Genomic DNA, 20,409 nt, shown 5'->3' with positions numbered 1-20,409 from the left:
AGAACTGTAGAAAAAGTATATCTAAGGCTATGTGCCCACGCTGCGGAAAATGCGCGGATTTTGCCGCGGATTTCTCGCGGAAAAGCCGCGGATTTTCCAGAAATCTGCAGCACAGCTACTCCCCAGCCATTTCTATGGCATTTGGGAAATGCTGTGCCCACGCTGCGGATTTTTCCGCAGCTGAAATAGTGTGGATTTTTGTGCGGAAAAATCTGCAGCATGTCAATTATTGTGGATTTTGCCTATTCAATTGAATAAAAAAAACGCAAAATCCGCATCAAATCCGAACCTATGAAAAGGTGCGGATTTTTATGCAGAAAAATCCGCAGATACAGAGTCCCGTGGGCACATAGCCTACAGATATTCTTATGCTAATGAGCGCAGAGACTAGTCCTGAGGGAGTTTCTCCCCTTAGCTAGTCGGCCCACATAGCATGCTAGCACGCCTCTGTGGGAATACTAACATGCTTTTGAATGCGACGTGCACATACCTCACTGTTCATGGCGGCCGGCGGAGGATGGATGCGCACTGCGCATGATCCGGAGTCCCCTGGACTTCCGATCATGTGTAAACTGATGCTGAGTGTAAGCTTCCCAGCTTCAGTGAGGTACAGTGCGCATGACCAGAACTGCTGCAGACTCTGGATCATGCGCAGTGCACATCCCATCCTCTGCTGGCCGCCGTGAACAGTGAGGTATATGCGTCGCTGTGCATTCATTAGCACATTAGTACGCCCACAGGGGCATGCTATGTGGGCCGACTAGCCAGGGGAAGTAACGCCCTTGGGACTAGTCCTGGTTCTCATTAGCATAAGATAAAAGATCTTTAGAAATACTTTTTCTAAAGATCTTTTATCTATGCTAGTGTATACAGGGGCAGTTAAGCTGGGTTCTCACACAACTACGACGTCGCTGTTACGTCACCATTTCCTGTGATGTAACAGCGACCTTACATGATCGCTAGTAAGCTGTCAAACATGTAATTTTAAGCAGCGACGGAGCAGCGATCATAGCGACCTCGACAGTCGTTGGGACGTGTCACACGCGTCGTTGTGCGACGACTCAGACCTTGATAGAGGCGTGGTGTTAACCCCTAGACATGTTTTGCGTTGCTTCTTTTCACGCCCCTCTGTTCCGATTGGTGATCACTACAGCACCTTTGCGTTGCCTTTTTCACGGCTCTCTGTTCCGATTGGTGATCACTACAGCGGCGCCTGATTGGGTGACCGTGCCAAACGAAGGAAGACACAAAGAACGACACACTAGCGACACCAGACAGACTCTACTACGGAACAAAGAATGGAACTTAAAGAATGAAATCACTAACGCCTTCGGCAAGTTACCCAATCGGAACGCTGTTGTGACCATCAATCGGAGTCGTGGGGGCGTTGTAAAATACACCGCAAAAACACGCCCTTTTCCTGCCTCCAGTCCTACGTCCCTGCCTTCAGCGTCGTCGCGACCGTCGCTGCTGCGGTGTCAAACCCAAGGATGCATGTGGCGCAGCGGGATAGCAGCAATTAAAAAATGACCTGGAATATTTAAAGAGCAAGCAGCGATTTCAAAACAGGGGTCTGATCGTTATGTGTCATACACAGCGACGTCGCTGTTGAGGTCGTTGCTACGTCACAGAAAATGGCGACTTAGCAGCGACGTCGTTGTCGTCGTCACTGTGTGTGACACCACCTTTAGGCAGGGATTAGAAATATACACCCAGAACTGCTCGTGGCTCTGGCTGCATATTGCACCTGACAGGTTCCCTTTAAAGCTGATTTTTGGTTTATATACTCTTGTATTGTCATTATTAGGTGTGGATTACACTGCAGAATGCACTAAAACGTGGTTTTGTTTTTTTTTTTTTTGTTTTTTACCTGCTTATTTTTTGCATCTAGTGCTAGTCTATGGGGACATTGTGCTTTCCCACAAGAGATATTGACATGCTGTGCCTTGGAAAACTGCACCGCAGGTCAGCGTAAAAAAAAAAGCACAATGGACAGGAGATTTGTCAATCCCATCCACTTTGCTTGTACTGGAAGACGCAGTGTTTTTGACTGTAATCCGTCCCCGGCGATACTCGCTGTAGGATTAGTTTCGTGGTGATGTACGGCGGGCAGTCTGGCCTTTTTATATGTAACATGATTTTCTTTCTTCCTTTTAGATGTCCCCAGCAGTGACGTCCCGGTGTCCCTGGTGCTGCTGTCCGTCTGCAGCTTCATTGCGTTGGTCGTCCTCCTTATAAGCTGTATATCCTGCTGCAAAGAAACCGAAATAGATTTCAAGGTGAGACGACACCCGCACCGTAATCTTCTATCACGATGTTTTTTCTGGGTGGTATCGGCACCTTGTCATGTGGTTTCTGTACATGCGGGTGACCTCGCTCAGCCTCCAAATGTACAAGCTGAAAAACAGAAATGCAAATCACAACCTCCAGTCTCGGTGGTGACAATGTGAGCCCGAATTGCTGGTTTAGCGAGATCTTCTGGCCGCACAGAACACCGATCTGCTCTCCCGCAATGAATCACCGCTCTCCGATCCGTCCACATATACATACACCTGACGGCTGAATGTAGAGTAATGATTTGGGGAATGACTTCACTTTCTGCTTACATCCAGTCTGGTTACATTCCAGGGAGGAATTTTGGCATTTAGTCAGCTTGAAACACAATGGATTTCACTGTCCCGTCTGACAGATATTGCTATCCCGCACCCTCCCCTGACTCATTAAATGTCACAATGAATGTTGATCTGGACAGGAAGCCTTGTATTTAGATAGGAGAGGTCACATAGGGGGGTTTTCATGTCCTATTTCAATCACTGCCCTTTGCCATCACAGCACATAGTGTGTTGATAGAAATATATGGCTAAACTCCATACATTGCAGGCACTGGCTTCACAGTACATAGTGTGCTGATAGATATATATGACTAAACTCCATATATTGCAGGCACCATCTTCACAGTACATAGTGTGCTGATAGAAATATATGGCTAAACTCCATATATTGCAGGCACCATCTTCACAGTACATAGTGTGCTGAAAGAAATATATGGTTAAACTCCATATATTGCATGCACTGGCTTCACAGTACATAGTGTGCTGATAGAAATATATGGCTAAACTCCATACATTGCAGGCACCATCCTCACAGTACATAGTGTGCTGATAGAAATATATGGCTAAACTCCATACATTGCAGGCACCGTCCTCACAGTGCATAGTGTGCTGATAGAAATATATGGCTAAACTCCATACATTGCAGGCACCGTCCTCACAGTGCATAGTGTGCTGATAGAAATATATGGCTAAACTCCATACATTGCAGGCACCATCCTCACAGTACATAGTGTGCTGATAGAAATATATGGCTAAACTCCATACATTGCAGGCACCGTCCTCACAGTGCATAGTGTGCTGATAGAAATATATGGCTAAACTTCATGCATTGCAGGCACCGGCTTCACAGTACATAGTGTGCTGAAAGAAATACATGGCTAAACTCCATATATTGCAGGCACCATCCTCACAGCACATGGTGTGTTGATAGAAATATATGGCTAAACTCCATACATTGCAATCAGCACACTATGTACTGTGAGGATGGTGCCTGCAATGTATGGAGTTTAGCCATGTATTTCTGTCACCTAATGTACATGAACGTGTCCAGGTTTTTGTTTTTTTTTTCTCCCATCCTACTGGGTTGAAACTGCCTCACTCTCACCTGTGGAGGTGAACGATACGAAGGATGTTGTCGGTGCGCACCTGCCAGCTCAGGTAGGAATGTACAGATGTGAGGCCTTGGGAATGTGAGCCATCTCTGAGAACTTTAAGAGTTGTCCCAGACCAAACGCTTGGTGACCCGGCTCCCCCACCGATCAGCAATTGCCAGATATAAGCAATGAAAGGGGAGCCAGCACCATCTGAAATTGGCATGCATCATATAAAAAGTGCAAATTCAGATTTATTCCAACTGTACTTTAATACAAAATGAGATTTTTAGCAAATAATTGATACATTCTTTGAGCCACCCCTGCCAACGTCACGGCAAATCTCAATAGCGGGGTCCTAACCTATATTATGTATTTCATGTGCCCTGCGGCCTCCTTGATAAATTAAAAGCAGAACCATATTGAAGCACATATACCTGTAAGGCCCGGTACACATATCCGGCTTTTCGCCGGTTTGACGGATGCGGCGCACGCTAGTACAGTGTATACAGTACACTGGCAGCGCAACAAGCAACGGTCACATGCTGTCATGTGACCTGGAGCATGTGACCCGGACGTTGCGGCGCTGCCATTGTACTGGCGTGCGCTGCATCTGTCAAACCGTCGAAAAACCGGATATGTGTACCCGACCTAAACTATATATACTGCTTCCATGTCGCAGAAAGAGGCAACTGCGGATAAAAGGTCAACCCAGGTCCCTGCGTGTGCAGCAGACTCCAGGACAATAACAGAACTGACCTTCACAGTGCCAGACCAGCAACCATAAATAAAGGCGGACCAGATCAAGTACAGAGGAACTTTGGTTAACGAGAACAATCCGTTCTGGGAGTGCGCTTGTTAACCAAGTTACTCATTCAGCAAAGCAAGATTTCCCATAGGAAATCATTACAATGCAGACAATTCGTTCCACAACTTGTTAAATGTCCCATCCTGGTGCCCTATTCTGTCATTCCACACAAGCACACACATTATGCTCACATTTCCTTCCGTTCCCTCGCCGGCCTCCTGGAACTTGCAGTTCGCCCGTACAAGACGTGTATGGGGTAACCATCGCAACCAATGCCGGACCTTCCACACTCAGCTCGCTTACGTCAAAGGCAGGAGCCACTTGCCTCTGATTGGCTAGCGCGCTGCCTTAGAGTAGCGCCTGACGGGGAAGTTCCTCCCTTGTCGTGATGGTTACCGGATACACATCCTGTGGAGGGAGGACCTTCCCCTGTCAGCCGCTACTTAAAGGCAGCGCGCTGGCCAATCAGAGGCAAGCGGCTCCTGCCTTTGACGTCCGTGCGCTGGGAGGTGAAGGTCCGGCATCTGTCGCCTTGGTTACCCAATACATGCAAGTTCCAGGAAGCCGGCGAGGGAACGGAAGGTAAGGTGAGCATAGTGTGTGTGTGTGTCTGTCTGTGTGTGTGCTTGTGCGTGCTTGTGTGTTTGTGTGGACTGCATGAGTGGGTTAGAGCACAGTGGATGTACGGAATCGGAAGTGTGTGCAGTGAGTATTTTGTTCGTACAGCAAGGCTTTCTCGTAAACAGAATTACAAATTTACAGCAAGCTTTGCTCGTTATGCGAAATACTCGCTAACTGGGTTACTCGTTAAGCGAGGTTCCACTGTATGGTGCTTAATTAGCAATGCCTGTGGAAAAGGGTGAGGTGGCTGAATGTGAACAGCCACCAACAGAAGGAATATAATGCAAACCAAGGTCAGGCGGGCATGGCATGGTGGTGGACAGCCACCAGAACAATGTAGCATAACTACAACCAGACAGAGTAAGGGGAGCCAGTACGATTTGAGATATTCATAATTTAGATTAGGACCCCGCTATTGAGATTTGCCGTGACGTGGCAGGGGTGGCTCAAAGAATGTATCAATTATGTGCTAAAAATCTAATTTTGTATTATAGTATAGTTGGAATAAATCTGTGAATTTGCACTTTTTATATGATGCATGCCACTCTCAGATCGTGCTGGCTCCCCTTTCTCGGATATAAGCAATGTACGGGGCAGGACGCAGCAGTCCCATGCATAGGCACTGCATCTGCGAGGGGCTGCTAAGGCCGCTTTCACACATCCGGCTTTTTGCCATTTTGCCGGATGCGGCGCTCTCCCGTACAGTTAATACAGTACAGTGACAGCGCAACAAGCGCCGGTCACATGCTGTCATGTGACCGGCGCATGTGACCCGGAAGTTACAGCGCTGTCATTGTACTGTATTAACTGTACGGGAGAGCGCCGCATCCGGCAAAACGGCAGAAAGCCGGATGTGTGAAACCGGCCTTAGTCTTTGGCTTTGTGATCTGTTTGTTTCTATGGTAACGAATGTTACATCACATGATAGCCTTATGTGTCTGTCTAATATATGTTTTCAAAATTTTGTGTTTGTTGCTTATGGCAACAGTGTTCTACGCATGCGGGAAAACATGGTGGAGTCTAATGCAATATTCACAGCAACTGAGAGCAGAGGAGTGATAAAATTCTTGTTTCTGCAAGGAAAGTCTGAGAAGGATATTCATAGTGCTATGTCGCAGACATTGGGGGATCAATGCCCTTCATATTCCACAGATAAGAACTGGGTTACCAAATTTAAAACTGGCCAATTCTGCACCAATGATGAGGAACGTCCTGGACGACAGAGTGGTGGTGGTTCTGGAGATCGTCGATGCTGCGCACAATCTCATAATGGAGAATCGATGAATTTCAGCTACAGCAATAGCAGACATCATGGGGATTTCCCGTGAACGTGTTTGTCATTATCCATGAACATTTGGACATGAGGAAGCGATCTGCAAAGTGGGTTCCTAAATATTTGACAACAAATCAGAGAAGCATACGAGTGACAACTTCCCAGTCCATTTGTCAATGTTTGCGGACTGATAAGTACTTTCTCGATCGACTGGTCACTATGGATGAGACCTGGATTTATTTGTATGACCCTAAAACAAGGAGCAGCCAAAAGAGTGGCGGCACAGTGGTTCTCCTCATCCAGGGTGCAAAAACCAGCCACTAAGGTGATGTCTGTGTTCTGGGACAAGGAGGGCGTGCTGCTAGTGGACTACCTTCAAAAGGGTTCCACCATCAATACAAAGTATTACATTGAACTTTTAGACAAATTGAAGGCAACAAAGGAATCTTGTTCCTACAAGACAACGCTTCCACACACACTGCGCAAGCGACCATGGCAAAACTGGCAGAGCTGGTTGACCACCCACCTTTTTTTACCAGATCTAGCTCCCTCTGATTATAATCGGCTTCAAAACCTGGAGAAACAACTAAAGGGTACCAAATTTCACACAATTTCTGATGCCATGGCTGCTACGGATGCCTGGTTTGAAGCACAACCAAAATCCTTTTTTTTTTTTTTTTTTTTTTGCTTTTTTTGCTAGGCTTACAGAACTTGTAATACCGATGTAAGAAGTGTGTTGTCATCAGTGGAGAGTATGTGGAAAAAATGTAAAGTTTTCTCATCCTATCGCATTTCTTTCTGGGTAAAGCCAAAGACTTATCAGCAGACCCTCGTATAAACTATCGATGTGAATAGGACAGAAGGGGCATTACCCGGCCTCAGCCACAAAACAATTTACAGTGCTACAGATTCTGTACGTTGCTGATATCTTGCAACCACTGGGGCAGGCCTCAGCTAAATTTAGGGATCTGCACCCCCTTCCACCCATCAATTAAAATCTTCTTTGGTGGCTGTCAGATATAAGCAATATACTGAGAAAGACACCAAGTTTTGTCCTGGACGGCCCCCTTAAAAGGAACCTGTCAGGTCTAATATGCACCCAGAGCCAAAAGCAGTTCTAGGTGCATATTTGTAACCGCTGCCTAGCTGTCCCTGTATCTAGTAACAGATCTTTTAGAAAACTTATTTCTGAAGATCCTTTATGATATGCTAATGAGCCTGGGACTAGTCGCAAGGGTGTTTAGTTCCCCCGACTAATCCACTCTTAAGCATGTTAGTACGCTATTCAATGCTTACAGTCATTAGTGGTGATGCGCCTACCTTTGTCCGCTGTCACCGCCTCAGACGCCGGGCAGTGCGCAAGATGAGAAGTCCCGGCACTTTCGGTCATGCGCACTAGACCTCTCTGAAGCCAGGGCACGTACACCCGACTTCATAATGCGCATGACCAGGACTTCTGATCATGCGCACTGAGGTGTTGACAATGGACACAGGTACGCGTGTCACCGCTGATGATGCTCATCATTGAATAGCATGCCCCTGTACGCGTGCTAAGAGGGTGGATGAGTCGGGGGAAGTAACGCCCATGTGACTAGTTTCTGCTCTCATTAGTATATAATAAAGGATCGTTAGAAATACTTTTTTTTTTTTTTTTAAAGATCTCTTTTAGATACAGGGACGGTTAGGCAGGGATTAGCAGTATACACCAAGAACTGCTCGTGGTCCTGGGTGAATATTGCACCTGACAAGTTCCCTTTAAGACTTCTCAAGTACAGCACCACAATATCCTTTCGTCACAATTGCAGCTCACTCGGCCATGTAGGCGGCATCAGGTGGTGCCAGAAACTTTCTCCAGTTTTTCCATTCAAATGTTTAGAGTTGTAAAAGTTTTTGTCATAAGTGATTACTGAAGCGGCCAGGTGAGAAGCGGGGACAGGCCTTCTGTAGGACACTTGCCGTACGGTGACTGTGCTGCCTCCGGCTACACTCATTTGTCTTTTTTGCTTATCAATGCTTTATTTTCCTTTTGTAGGAATTTGAAGATCACTTTGATGATGAGATTGAGTTTACCCCTCCGGCAGAAGACACGCCATCCAACCAGTCTCCTGCAGATGTCTTTACCCTGACGGTCCCTACGGTCTCTTTGTCCGTTCCAACCCAGCTGCAGACTCCACAAGGTCGGTAATGGGCTCCGCTCCCCGTGTTACTGTTGGATTGATTTCTGTAAGATCGGCTTACATCTGACACACCTGGTTAAGATTTTCTGATCCATGAGTGATGCAGGGATGGGCAGGTAGCGAAGGTGCTTAAAGGGATTGTCCCCATTCAGAAAAGTTATTAGGCCTAAGCCATACGGCATGAAAATCAGAGCGAGTGGAATGCGATAAAACATTCTAGCCTGTGTGTCAGCACCCATGAGCGATTATTTTCTCAGCCCTAATCGGACCGAGAACAATCGCAGCATGCTGCAGGTGTAATGCTATCCTGGATTCTCTTGCACCCATTCAAGTGTATAGGGCGAGAGAAAAATCGCGCTGCACTTGCAGTACACCGGTGTACCGCAAATGTAGGACGAGAATGGCAATAGCCGGCTACGGAGGAGAGAGGGCGATAAATCCGGCCCGCCTGTCCTAAGTGCTGGCCCGCCCCCTGCACCTGTGGTCTGATAGCACGATCAGACATCAGTCGCAGTGACACTCGCATGATACTCTGCTCCTGCTGTGCTGCCAGCGTGAGCCGAGTGTCATGCGAGGATCGCACTAGTCCCCGTGTGGCCCCGGCCTACAAGTTCTCTCAATTGTGCCTTACTTTACCCAGGTCGAGCTCTGAGCTTGTTGGCAGCACCCAGTGTCTGCACCCCAAACGTAACATCGGCAGCACTGCAGCCAATCACTGAGCTCAGCAGCTCTTCCGGTGTAGACAAACTAAGCATCATTTATTTATTTTCTACTAGGTGGAAAAAAAAAACCTTTTTGAAACTGTCAACACCCTGAACGCTTTCAGCATCCCTGGTTCTTTATTCACCCGAACGCTCGGAGAACATTTGGAGTCCTGCAGTTATCCCTTTCTTGTACTTCTTGCCATGGCGCTACCCTTGATCTTCTTAGTCCCCTTGACTTGTTCTCACACTGAGGTTTCCTTGTAGCAATATTCTGTTCTAAATGATCATAATTGCTTAGTCCAGCTGCATAAGATAGATGCCTCCTGGTAACGTTCTGCAGAAAGGATACATACACTGCAATACAGGAATTGTACTGCATTATACTCATGGTCTAGTCTTAGTAGAACATAAACAGATTTTTTTCTTTTTTTTTTTTTTTTTTTTTTTTTGTAATTCTGAAACAAATATAGAATGTTTGTGGGGGTGTTTTAACCCCTTCACGTCCAAGGACTTACCGTAATGTCCTAAAATAAAGGGGTGATCTCCGCTGGCGGCTGCAGTGAGCCAGCGGAGATCCCCGCACATGTCTGCTGATTTACAGCAGATGTGTGCTTCGCAGGCGCAGGTGGATTTGCGATCATCCTGTGCCTGTTAACCTCTTAAAGTGCACCAATCACCAGGATTTTCCTATATAACCTAAAGCCAGGGCTATACTGGCACGATCAGGCTCATTATAAATATATCTTTAGTTGTCAGCTAGGATGTAATGTTTTAGAAATACAAGCAAGTTTTAAAATGAACAGTTTTTTTGATTGGCAGCAGGTTCCAAGACCTGTGCTGACATCATACCCATGTGACTAGAAGCGGCAGGACCTCAGCCAACAGGAAAATATCGCTTTGTATGTTGGCTGAGGCCCGCCCCTTCTAGTCACATGGGTATGATATTAGCACAGGTCCTTTTAGCCACCACGATTTATAGCCACAACCTTCTATAATGGAATTAGCATAAATAGGGGGAGGAACAACAGGCAGGGGGGCAGGAATCGCGATCAAAGCCCACCCCAGCTGTCAGCTGCTGCCATTAAAAAAAACTGTCCATTTTACAAACTTTAATTGTTTCAAAACCTATACATCCGAGCTGACAACTAAAGGTATGTATAGAATCCGCCTGATAGTGCCAGTATAGCCCTGGCTTTACGTTATATAGGAAAACCCTGGTGATTGGTGTGCTTTAAATCGCGCTGTCAAAGTGTGATTTGAAGTATTGTAGCGGGTAACGCGCACTTACCTGCCACAATCGGAGGCACTATGACGTGATCAGGGCGGAGCCGATGGTTGCCATGGTAGCACAAGGTCATGTGATGACTCCTGTCACTATCATGACTCACTTTGTTACGGCAGAGCACTGAGCTGTAACAGGGACGCAGTATTTCTGCTGATCAGAGCTGTAAGTTAAAATCACCCCCCTGTTGTCCTATTGAAAATAAAGGGTTAAAAAAAAATGCACATTTGGTATTGTCACATTCAGAAATGCCCGATCTATCAAAATATAAAATCAGTTAATCTGTTTGGTAAATGGCGTAGCGGTAAAATTATGATTTTTTTTTTTTTTTTTTTTTTGTCGTCACAAATTTTACGCAATAACAGACTATCAAAACATAGCATCTGCGCAAAAATGTTACCATTAAAAACGTCAGCTCGAGACACAAAAAATAAGCCGTCACTGAGCCTCTGATCCTGAAAAATATGAATGCTACGAGCTGCGGAAAATGGCGCAAAAAGGACACCATTTTTTTTTTTGGACGAACTTCTGAATTTTTTTTAACCCCTTACATAAAAGTAAACCTATACATGTTAGGTGTCTACAAATTCGTAAAGACCTGAGGCATCACACCCACACATCTGTTTTACCATATAGTGAACACTGTGAATAAAATATCCCAAGAACAATCATGCAATCGCACTTTTTTTGCAATTTTTCCGCACTGGGAATTTCTTTGTCGCTCTATTGGGAGACCCAGACAATTGGGTGTATAGGCTATGCCTCCGGAGGCTGCACAAAGTATTACACTCAAAAGTGTTAAGCCCCTCCCCTTCTGCCTATACACTCCCCGTGCTCCCACGGGCTGCCCAGTTTTTTGCTTTGTGCGAAGGAGGCAGACATGCACAGCACAGCTCCACAGATTAGTCAGCAGCAGCTGCTGACTAGGTCGGATGGAAGAAAAGTGGGCCCATATAGGGCCCCCAGCATGCTCCCTTCTCACCCCACTTTTGTCGGCGGTGTTAAGGTTGAGGTATCCATTGCGGGTACGGCGGCTGGAGCCCACATGCTGTTTTTCCTTCCCCATCCCCCTTAGGGCTCTGGGTGAAGTGGGATCTTATCGGTCTCCAGGCACTGAGACCGGGCTTCATCCACAACTCCTGTGGAGCCTGATGGATAGGAGCCGATACCGTTCAGGGACATGGCCCTGCATCTTAAAGGTACTCTGTATCCCTATGGGGACCGCGCACGGCATCACCTCAGCTTTGCTGGGTGTGCTAGTGCACCGGGGACCGCGGCGCTGACCGGGTCTATATGTGCCATTACACACTCAGCGTCGCTGAGTGTGTTTATATGTAAGGGCTACCGCACTGACCGCCGTTGCCACGGGACACTGCGGCACGGCTGGGACTTGTAGTTCGCCGGGGACTTTCACGCGACCGCGCTTTTACGGCGGCCGCGTTTATTACTACAGTCCCCGGCTTCATTGCGGCCTAGTTTCCCTTTTTTTCTCCCGCCCTCAGCCCTGACAGGCAGGGGAAGGGCGGGACGCTGCACGGAGCGAGCAGCAATGAGGGCTGGAGTATGATTTACATGCTCCACTCCCCTCACTGTGCACAGTATGAGCGCCCGTTTCGCGCTCTTTCTAGGCCACGCCCACAGCTTCCTCAGCTCGTCAGGACGCCGCAGCCATTCCTGTCAGCTCCACCGACGCTGCAGAGAGGGACATATTCATCGGAGACCCAGACACGGTCTCTGGTGGCCTCACAACCGCTTAGGCGGCTGGTAAGCAGCACATGTGGTGCTAGCCCCATGGTGCTGTATTGTATTGGTACATTATTTGTGTACTGTATATAATTTACACTGTATGAGCACAGTTCTTTCTGGCTATATACCCTATTGTGTTACTCAGGGAAAACTATAGCATGGCGCCCACAAAAGGCAGGGGTGCCAAAACACAGGCTTATTATGTTGCCTGCGCCGCATGTAAGACCCAGGTGGCAGCAAGACCCCTGTGACACTTCCTCAGCCGGATCCTCTGCTAAGAGGGGCCCAGGGGGAGCCACCTGTTGTCACTGTCCAGGTGACAGGGACTGAGTTTGCAACCTTTAAGGATCAACTCTCTGAGACTATGGCTAAGATACTAGAAGCCTTGCAGTCCAGACCGGTATCTCAGCAAAGGGACTCTGTTGAATCATTGTTCCCTGACCCCCCTCAGTTGGACCAACAAGGTCCTCACGGGGTATCTCATACATCCCAGACGGAGGGTTCGGACTTAGAACCTAGCCCCAGATCGTCTAAGCGGGCCCGCTTAGAATTCCCTCGACATCATATTGTTTAGGGTCTCAGCGGGGGGATTCTCTGGTTGATGATGCGGAGACAGCTGATCAGGATTCTGATCCTGGGAGCGCTCTCAATCTTAATTCTCCAGACGGGGACGCTATAGTGAATGATCTTATTGCATCCATTCATCAGTTGCTGGATATTCTTCCCTCAGCCCCTCCGGCGGAGGAGTCAGATTCTCAGCAGGAGAAATTTCGCTTCAGGTTCCCCAAGCGTACACAGAGTATGTTTCTAGACCACTCTGATTTCAGAGAGGCAATCCAGAATCACCATGCTTGTCCGGATAAGCGTTTCTCTAAGCGCCTTAAGGATACACGTTATCCTTTTCCCCCGGAAGTGGTTAAAGGTTGGATTCAATGTCCCAAAGTGGATCCTCCAATCTCCAGACTGGCGGCTAGATCCATACTTGCAGTGGAAGATGGGGCCTCGCTTAAACATGCCATGACAGGCAGATGGAGCTCTGGATGAAATCCATCTATGAAGCTATCGGAGCTTCTTTTGCCCCAGCATTCGCAGCCGTATGGGCGCTACAAGCTATATCAGCAGGTCAAGCGAAAATTGAAGCGGCCGCGCCACAAGTGGCTTCCATTACCTCCCAGACCTCGGCAATTGCGTCTTACGCTATGAATGCTGTCCTGGACTCTGTGAGCCGTACGGCAGTTGCGACCGCCAATTCGGTAGTAGTCCGCAGGGCCTTGTGGCTACGGGAGTGGAAGGCAGATTCCGCTTCCAAAAAAGCGTTTAACCGGTTTGCCAATTTCTGGCGACAGGCTCTTTGGCGAGCGCCTGGATGAAATCATCAAACAATCCAAGGGAAAGGATATATCCTTACCCCAGCCCAAGCAGAACCTCTCCCAACAGAGGAGAGGGCAGTCGAGGTTTCGGTCCTTTCGGGGCGCGGGTAGGTCCCAATTCTCTTCGTCCAAAAGGTCTCAGAAAGAACAAAGGAACTCTGATGCATGGCGGTCTAAGTCACGTCCTAAAAAGGCCATTGGGAGCACCGCTAACAAAGCGGCTGCCTCATGACTTTCTACCTCCTCTAGTAGCATCCTCGGTCGGTGGCAGGCTCTCCCGCTTTTGCGACACCTGGCTGCCACAAATAAAAGACCGCTGGGTGAGAGACATTCTCTCTCACTGTTACAAGATAGAGTTCATCTCTCGTCCCCCGACTCGATTCTTCCGGTCCTCTCCGCCTCCCGAGCGAGCCGTGGCTCTTCGGCAGGCGCTGGGCACCCTGAAGGCAGAAGGAGTGGTGGTCCCTGTTCCTCTTCAGCAACAGGGCCACGGTTTTTACTCCAACTTGTTTGTGGTCCCAAAGAAGGACGGGTCTTTCCGTCCTGTCCTGGACCTGAAACTTCTCAACAAACACGTAAAGACCAGGCGGTTCCGGATGGAATCCCTCCGTTCCGTCATCGCCTCAAGGTCCCAGGGAGATTTCCTTGCATCGATCGATATCAAAGATGCTTATCTCCACGTTCCGATTGCCCCAGAGCACCAACGCTTCTTGCGCTTCGCCATGGAAAACTAACACCTACAGTTCGTGGCACTACCATTCGGCCTGGCAACAGCCCCACGGGTTTTCACCAAGGTTATGGCTACTGTAGTAGCGGTCCTCCATTCTCAGGGTCACTCGGTGATCCCGTACTTGGACGATCTGTTGATCAAGGCACCCTCTCAAGAGGCATGCCAACACAGCCTCGACGTTACCCTGGAGACTCTCCAGAGTTTCGGGTGGATCATCAATTTTCCAAAGTCAAATCTGACACCGGCCCAATCGCTGACCTACCTTGGCATGGAGTTTCATACCCTCTCAGCGATAGTGAAGCTTCCGCGGATCAAGCAGCGGTCACTACAGAAAGGGGTACAGTCTCTCCTTCAAGGCCAGTCACACCCCTTGAGGCGCCTCATGCACTTCTTGGGGAAGATGGTGGCAGCAATGGAAGCAGTCCCTTTTCGCGCAGTTTCACCTGCGTCCCCTTCAATGGGACATCCTACGCAAATGGGACAGGAAGCCGACGTCCCTCGACAGGACCGTCTCCCTCTCTCAGGCGACCAAAGCCTCCCTTCGGTGGTGGCTTCTTCCCACTTCATTATCGAAGGGGAAATCCTTCCTTCCCCCATCCTGGGAAGTAGTCACGACAGACGCGAGTCTGTCAGGATGGGGAGCGGTTTTTTCTCCACCACAGGACTCAGGGTACGTGGACCCGGCAAGAGTCCTCGCTTCAGATCAATGTTCTGGAAATTCGGGCAGTGTATCTTGCCCTGAAAGCGTTCCAGCAGTGGCTGGCAGGCAAGCAGATCCGAATTCAGTCGGACAATTCCACAGCGGTGGCATACATCAATCACCAAGGCGGCACACGCAGTCGTCAAGCCTTTCAGGAAGTCCGGCGGATCTTGATGTGGGTGGAAGCCACGTCCTCCACCATATCCGCAGTTCACATCCCAGGCGTGGAAAACTGGGAAGCAGATTATCTCAGTCGCCAGGGCATGGACGCAGGGGAATGGTCCCTTCACCCGGACGTGTTTCAGGAGATCTGTTGCCGCTGGGGGGTGCCGGACGTCGACCTCATGGCGTCCAGGCACAACAACAAGGTACCAATGTTCATGGCACGGTCTCAAGACCCCAGAGCTCTGGCGGCAGACGCCTTAGTTCAGGTTTGGTCGCAGTTTCAGCTCCCGTATGTGTTTCCTCCGCTGGCACTGTTGCCCAGAGTGTTACGCAAGATCAGGGCCGACTGCCGCCGCGCCATCCTCGTCGCTCCAGACTGGCCGAGGAGGTCGTGGTACCCGGATCTGTGGCATCTCACGGTCGGCCAACCGTGGGCACTACCAGACCGAACAGACTTGCTGTCTCAAGGGCCGTTTTTTTCCATCTGAATTCTGCGGCCCTCAACCTGACTGCGTGGCCATTGAGTCCTGGATCCTAACGTCTTCAGGATTATCTCAGGATGTCATTGCCACTATGAGACAGGCTAGGAAACCAACGTCCGCCAAGATCTATCACAGGACGTGGAAAATTTTTTTTGTCATGGTGCTCTGCTCAGGGTTTTTCTCCCTGGCCATTTGCATTACCTACTTTTCTGTCCTTCCTTCAATCTGGACTGGAAAAGGGTTTGTCGCTTGGCTCCCTTAAGGGACAAGTTTCTGCGCTCTCGGTGTTTTTCCAGAAGCGCCTAGCTAGACTTCCACAGGTACGCACGTTCCTGCAGGGAGTTTGTCACATCGTTCCACCTTACAAGCGGCCGTTAGAACCCTGGGATCTGAACAGGGTGCTGATGGTTCTTCAGAAACCACCATTCGAGCCAATGAGAGATATCTCTCTCTCACGCCTTTCGCAGAAGGTGGTCTTCCTAGTAGCAGTCACCTCTCTTCGGAGAGTGTCTGAGCTAGCAGCGTTGTCATGCAAAGCCCCTTTCCTGGTGTTTCACCAGGACAAGGTAGTTCTACGTCCGGTTCCGGAATTTCTCCCTAAGGTTGTATCCCCCTTTCATCTCAATCAGGATATCTCCTTACCTTCTTTTTATCATCATCCAGTTCACCAATGTGAAAAGGATTTGCACTTGTTAGATCTGGTGAGAGCACTCAGATTCTACATTTCTCGTACGGCGCCCCTGCGCCGCTCGGATGCACTCTTTGTCCTTGTCGCTGGCCAGCGTAAAGGGTCACAGGCTTCCAAATCAACCCTGGCTCGGTGGATCAAAGAGCCAATTATCGAAGCTTACCGTTCGGCTGGGCTTCCGGTTCCCTCAGGGCTGAAGGCCCATTCTACCAGAGCCGTGGGCGCGTCCTGGGCTTTGAGGCACCAGGCTACGGCTCAGCAGGTGTGTCAGGCGGCTACCTGGTCGAGCCTGCACACTTTCACGAAGCACTATCAGGTGCATACCTATCCTTCGGCGGATGCCAGCCTAGGTGGACGAGTCCTTCAGGTGGCAGTTGCCCACCTGTAGGAAGGGGCCGTTTTACGGCTCTATTACGAGGTATTATTTTACCCACCCAGGGACTGCTTTTGGACGTCCCAATTGTCTGGGTCTCCCAATAGAGCGACAAAGAAGAAGGGAATTTTGTTTACTTACCGTAAATTCCTTTTCTTCTAGCTCTAATTGGGAGACCCAGCACCCGCCCCTGTTTTTTTGTGTACACATGTTGTTCATGTTGAATGGTTTCAGTGGTTTCAGTTCTCCGATATTCCTTCGGATTGAAGTTACTTTAAACCAGTTTATAATTCTTTTTCCTCCTTCTTGCTTTTGCACCAAAACTGAGCAGCCTGTGGGAGCACGGGGAGTGTATAGGCAGAAGGGGAGGGGCTTAACACTTTTGAGTGTAATACTTTGTGCGGCCTCCGGAGGCATAGCTATACACCCAATTGTCTGGGTCTCCCAATTAGAGCTAGAAGAAAAGGAATTTACGGTAAGTAAACAAAATTCCCTTCTTTTCCCCGTTTTCCAGTACACTATATGGTAAAACTTATGGTTTCATAGGGCGGCACGGTGGCTCAGTGGTTAGCACTGCAGTCTTGCAGCGCTGAGGTCCTGGGTTCAAATCCCACTAAGGACAACATCTGCAAGGAGTTTGTATGTTCTCCCCGTGTTTGCGTGCGTTTCCTCTGGGTACTCCGGTTTCCACCCACACTCCAAAGACATACAGATAGGGAACTTACATTGTGAGCCCCAATTGGGACTGTGTTGCTGATGTATGTAAAGCGCTGTGGAATTAATAGCGCTATATCAATGAATAAATATTATTATTATTATTATTATTATTATTATTATTATTATTATTATTATTATTATTATTATTATAATAATAATAAAGCCTAAATAAAATATTAATAATAATTTATTTAGGCTGCTTTCACACACCCGTTTTTTGCTGTCTGGCATAATCCGGCAAAAAAACTGCTGCAACTGATCCGGTGAAAAAACTGATCCATTGCATCAGTTTTTTCCATACGTTCCTTTCTGTTTTTTGACGGATCCGTTGTGCTACTGAGCATGCGCAGTTCAAAAAAACGGATCAGTCGTTGGATTCCGTCATATACAGGATGATGGCGGATTTGGTGCCCATATGCTTTCATTGTAACTCACAGCGCCGGATACAGTGCCATACATTTTTTTTGCCAGAGTCAAATGCTGCAAGCTGCGTTCCATCCGGCCGCCGGATCCAGGAAAAGCTGGATGCAACGCAAGGCCATGCGGCACAATCCGGCGCTAATACAAATCTATGGGGGAAAGAACGGATCCGGCGGCAATAAACGCCGGATCCGGTCTTTCCGTTTTTTACCGGATTGTGCCGCACGTCGAAAAAATGGATGTGTGAAAGCAGCCTTAAAAGTACAACTCGTCCTGCAGAGGAGACTCGCGGCCCCACAGATCAGGACCCGCCACATCCAGGACGCAGCGGGTTCTGATCATGGGCCCGTACCTTACTTCTTCCCACAATCCTATGCAGCATTCTGCTCTTTCTATATATCTATATCAAAAGCTACATAAAAACAATGAGTCTGGGCCTAGATGGCTATGGGCTAAGGAAACTGGAAATGTGAATAAAATGTTATGCAACGTTGTGTACACTAATTTAGAGCCATAAAAAATAACATTCTGCCAGTTGCAGAACTCCTGGGTTCCTCTCCCTGTGGGGGGGGGGGGTGGCTGGTATCTGCTGACCGCTGCAGCCAATCAGCCAGAAGAAATAAAACAATAGGACCGCTGCAGTCAGTGGCTCTGATTGGCTGCAGCACTCACCTGAGTCCCACTGGAGTCCGGTAGAGGAGGATGAATTTTTTATAATTTAACACTTGCATGGAGCACTGTCCCTTGTCAAACTAAACGTAGTGGCCGACGCCTCTGTGGTTGCGCAGTGCCCAGATATGTCGGAGCGGTAAAGCAGTATAATGACTAATAGGTAATGGTAAGATGCAGCTCACTTCATTACATGGAAGTGCGAATGACCCAGTTTACTGCAATCTCCATTAGTTTTACTCGCTCTTCATAAGGAAGTGAAGGTTTTCTTTATGGAGTATGACATTTGTCACATCTAATCCCATCCAGCCCTCGCTGACTGTGTAACGCGACTCTCTGGTAACAGAGCTGGATTAGATGGGCTCAGGGAGACGCCGAGGAGCATGATTTGCTGCATTTTTTTTGCTTTTAATGACATCCAGCGCTCCACAACCTACAAGAGAACAAAATAAGCCAAATATACTTTCAATCCGTCTGACTTTGGATTCGCAGTTTGAGCATTATTTTTTTTTAAATATATATTTTGCCCTCAGAACCCGCTGCCTTTCCGGTGGTCTCCAGTACAACCCATACATAGGCGGTTTGTTGCCATTTTCTGGGACCTTTACATTTATGGCCTACCTTTAGGATAGGTCATCAATATCTGATCGCAGAGGACACCTCACCCGGTTATGTCGTCACAGTGGTCTCGATCCTTGAAAAGCTCAGTTGCGGAGCTGCCCCTATATAGGTAACTAAGGGGCGGATGTGCGGTACCCGGCCTCAGCCGCTATACAGGTAACAGCTGTGCAGGTCCGCAACTGAGCACACCGGCTGATCGGCAGTGGTGGAGAATGTCGCACCCCAGCAATCAGATGTCAATGATCTTTGCTGAAGATGGGACAAGCCCATAATGGCCCGCTGTGTGACCATGTCATCTAGGTAGGGAGTAGATAAAGCAAAGAGGTGGCCGTGCACGAGGGCTGCCAGAATCATTGTAGTTTGTGAGAAGGGAAACTCGTATGTTCTACTACGGAGAAAGCGGAGCCCAATATCTCTGTTGTGTTGTGTGTAATCCAGATAAGAGAAGAGGACCTCTATACCCCTGATAGGTGGGACGCCTAAAAAAAATCTGCAATGAAATAATTATGTTGTGATGTTTTATTGCCGACCATTAGGTTGGTACAACCTAGCCTTATGCCCCCCAGTCTACACTACTCTCTGGCCCAACCCCTTTCCCCATTTTATGCTACACTCTGGGGCCATAAACATATCCCCCCACCCAAAGGTTGTACAACGCTCTGGCTCCCTTCTCCTGGTTTATGTGCCACGCTGAGACACCACAGGGTCTCTGACCCCTCCCAGAGTCTATGCCACGCTTTGAGATACACATTCTGTCCCCCCCCCCCCCCCCCCAAGTCTACGAAGTGCTCTGACTCCTACCTAACTCCACGCTGTGCTTTGACCCTCCACTGGGTCTATCCTGCACTCTGAGAAATCCTGTGCCCCCCCCCCCCCCTCATCGTCTACACAACACTCTTGACACCCGTCCCCCAGGTCTGTCTTGCGCGCTGGCCCCCGTCCCCTGTCTTGCGCGCTGGCCCCCGTCCCCTGTCTTGCGCGCTGGCCCCCGTCCCCTGTCTTGCGCGCTGGCCCCCGTCCCCTGTCTTGCGCGCTGGCCCCCGTCCCCCGGGTCTGTCTTGCGCGCTGGCCCCCGTCCCCCGGGTCTGTCTTGCGCCCTGGCCCCCGTCCCCCGGGTCTGTCTTGCGCGCTGGCCCCCGTCCCCCGGGTCTGTCTTGCGC

General features: G+C 48.8%; 1 protein-coding gene across 1 annotated transcript in view; it reads left to right on the top strand.

The window, feature by feature from the left end:
- Positions 1–20,409, top strand: part of LMTK2 (lemur tyrosine kinase 2) — a 108,848-nt gene that overhangs the window by 31,024 nt on the left and 57,415 nt on the right. The window contains exons 2-3 of the mRNA XM_075318043.1: positions 2,158–2,279; positions 8,438–8,582. Of these exons, the coding sequence (XP_075174158.1) occupies positions 2,158–2,279; positions 8,438–8,582 (267 nt within the window). The remainder of the gene's footprint in view (positions 1–2,157; positions 2,280–8,437; positions 8,583–20,409) is intronic.

Source organism: Anomaloglossus baeobatrachus, chromosome 7 (assembly GCF_048569485.1).
Source record: "Anomaloglossus baeobatrachus isolate aAnoBae1 chromosome 7, aAnoBae1.hap1, whole genome shotgun sequence".
In the NCBI taxonomy this organism is placed as follows: Eukaryota; Metazoa; Chordata; class Amphibia; order Anura; family Aromobatidae; genus Anomaloglossus; species Anomaloglossus baeobatrachus.
Note: the sequence above shows the minus strand (reverse complement) of the source record. Positions and strands in the feature narration are given on the sequence as shown.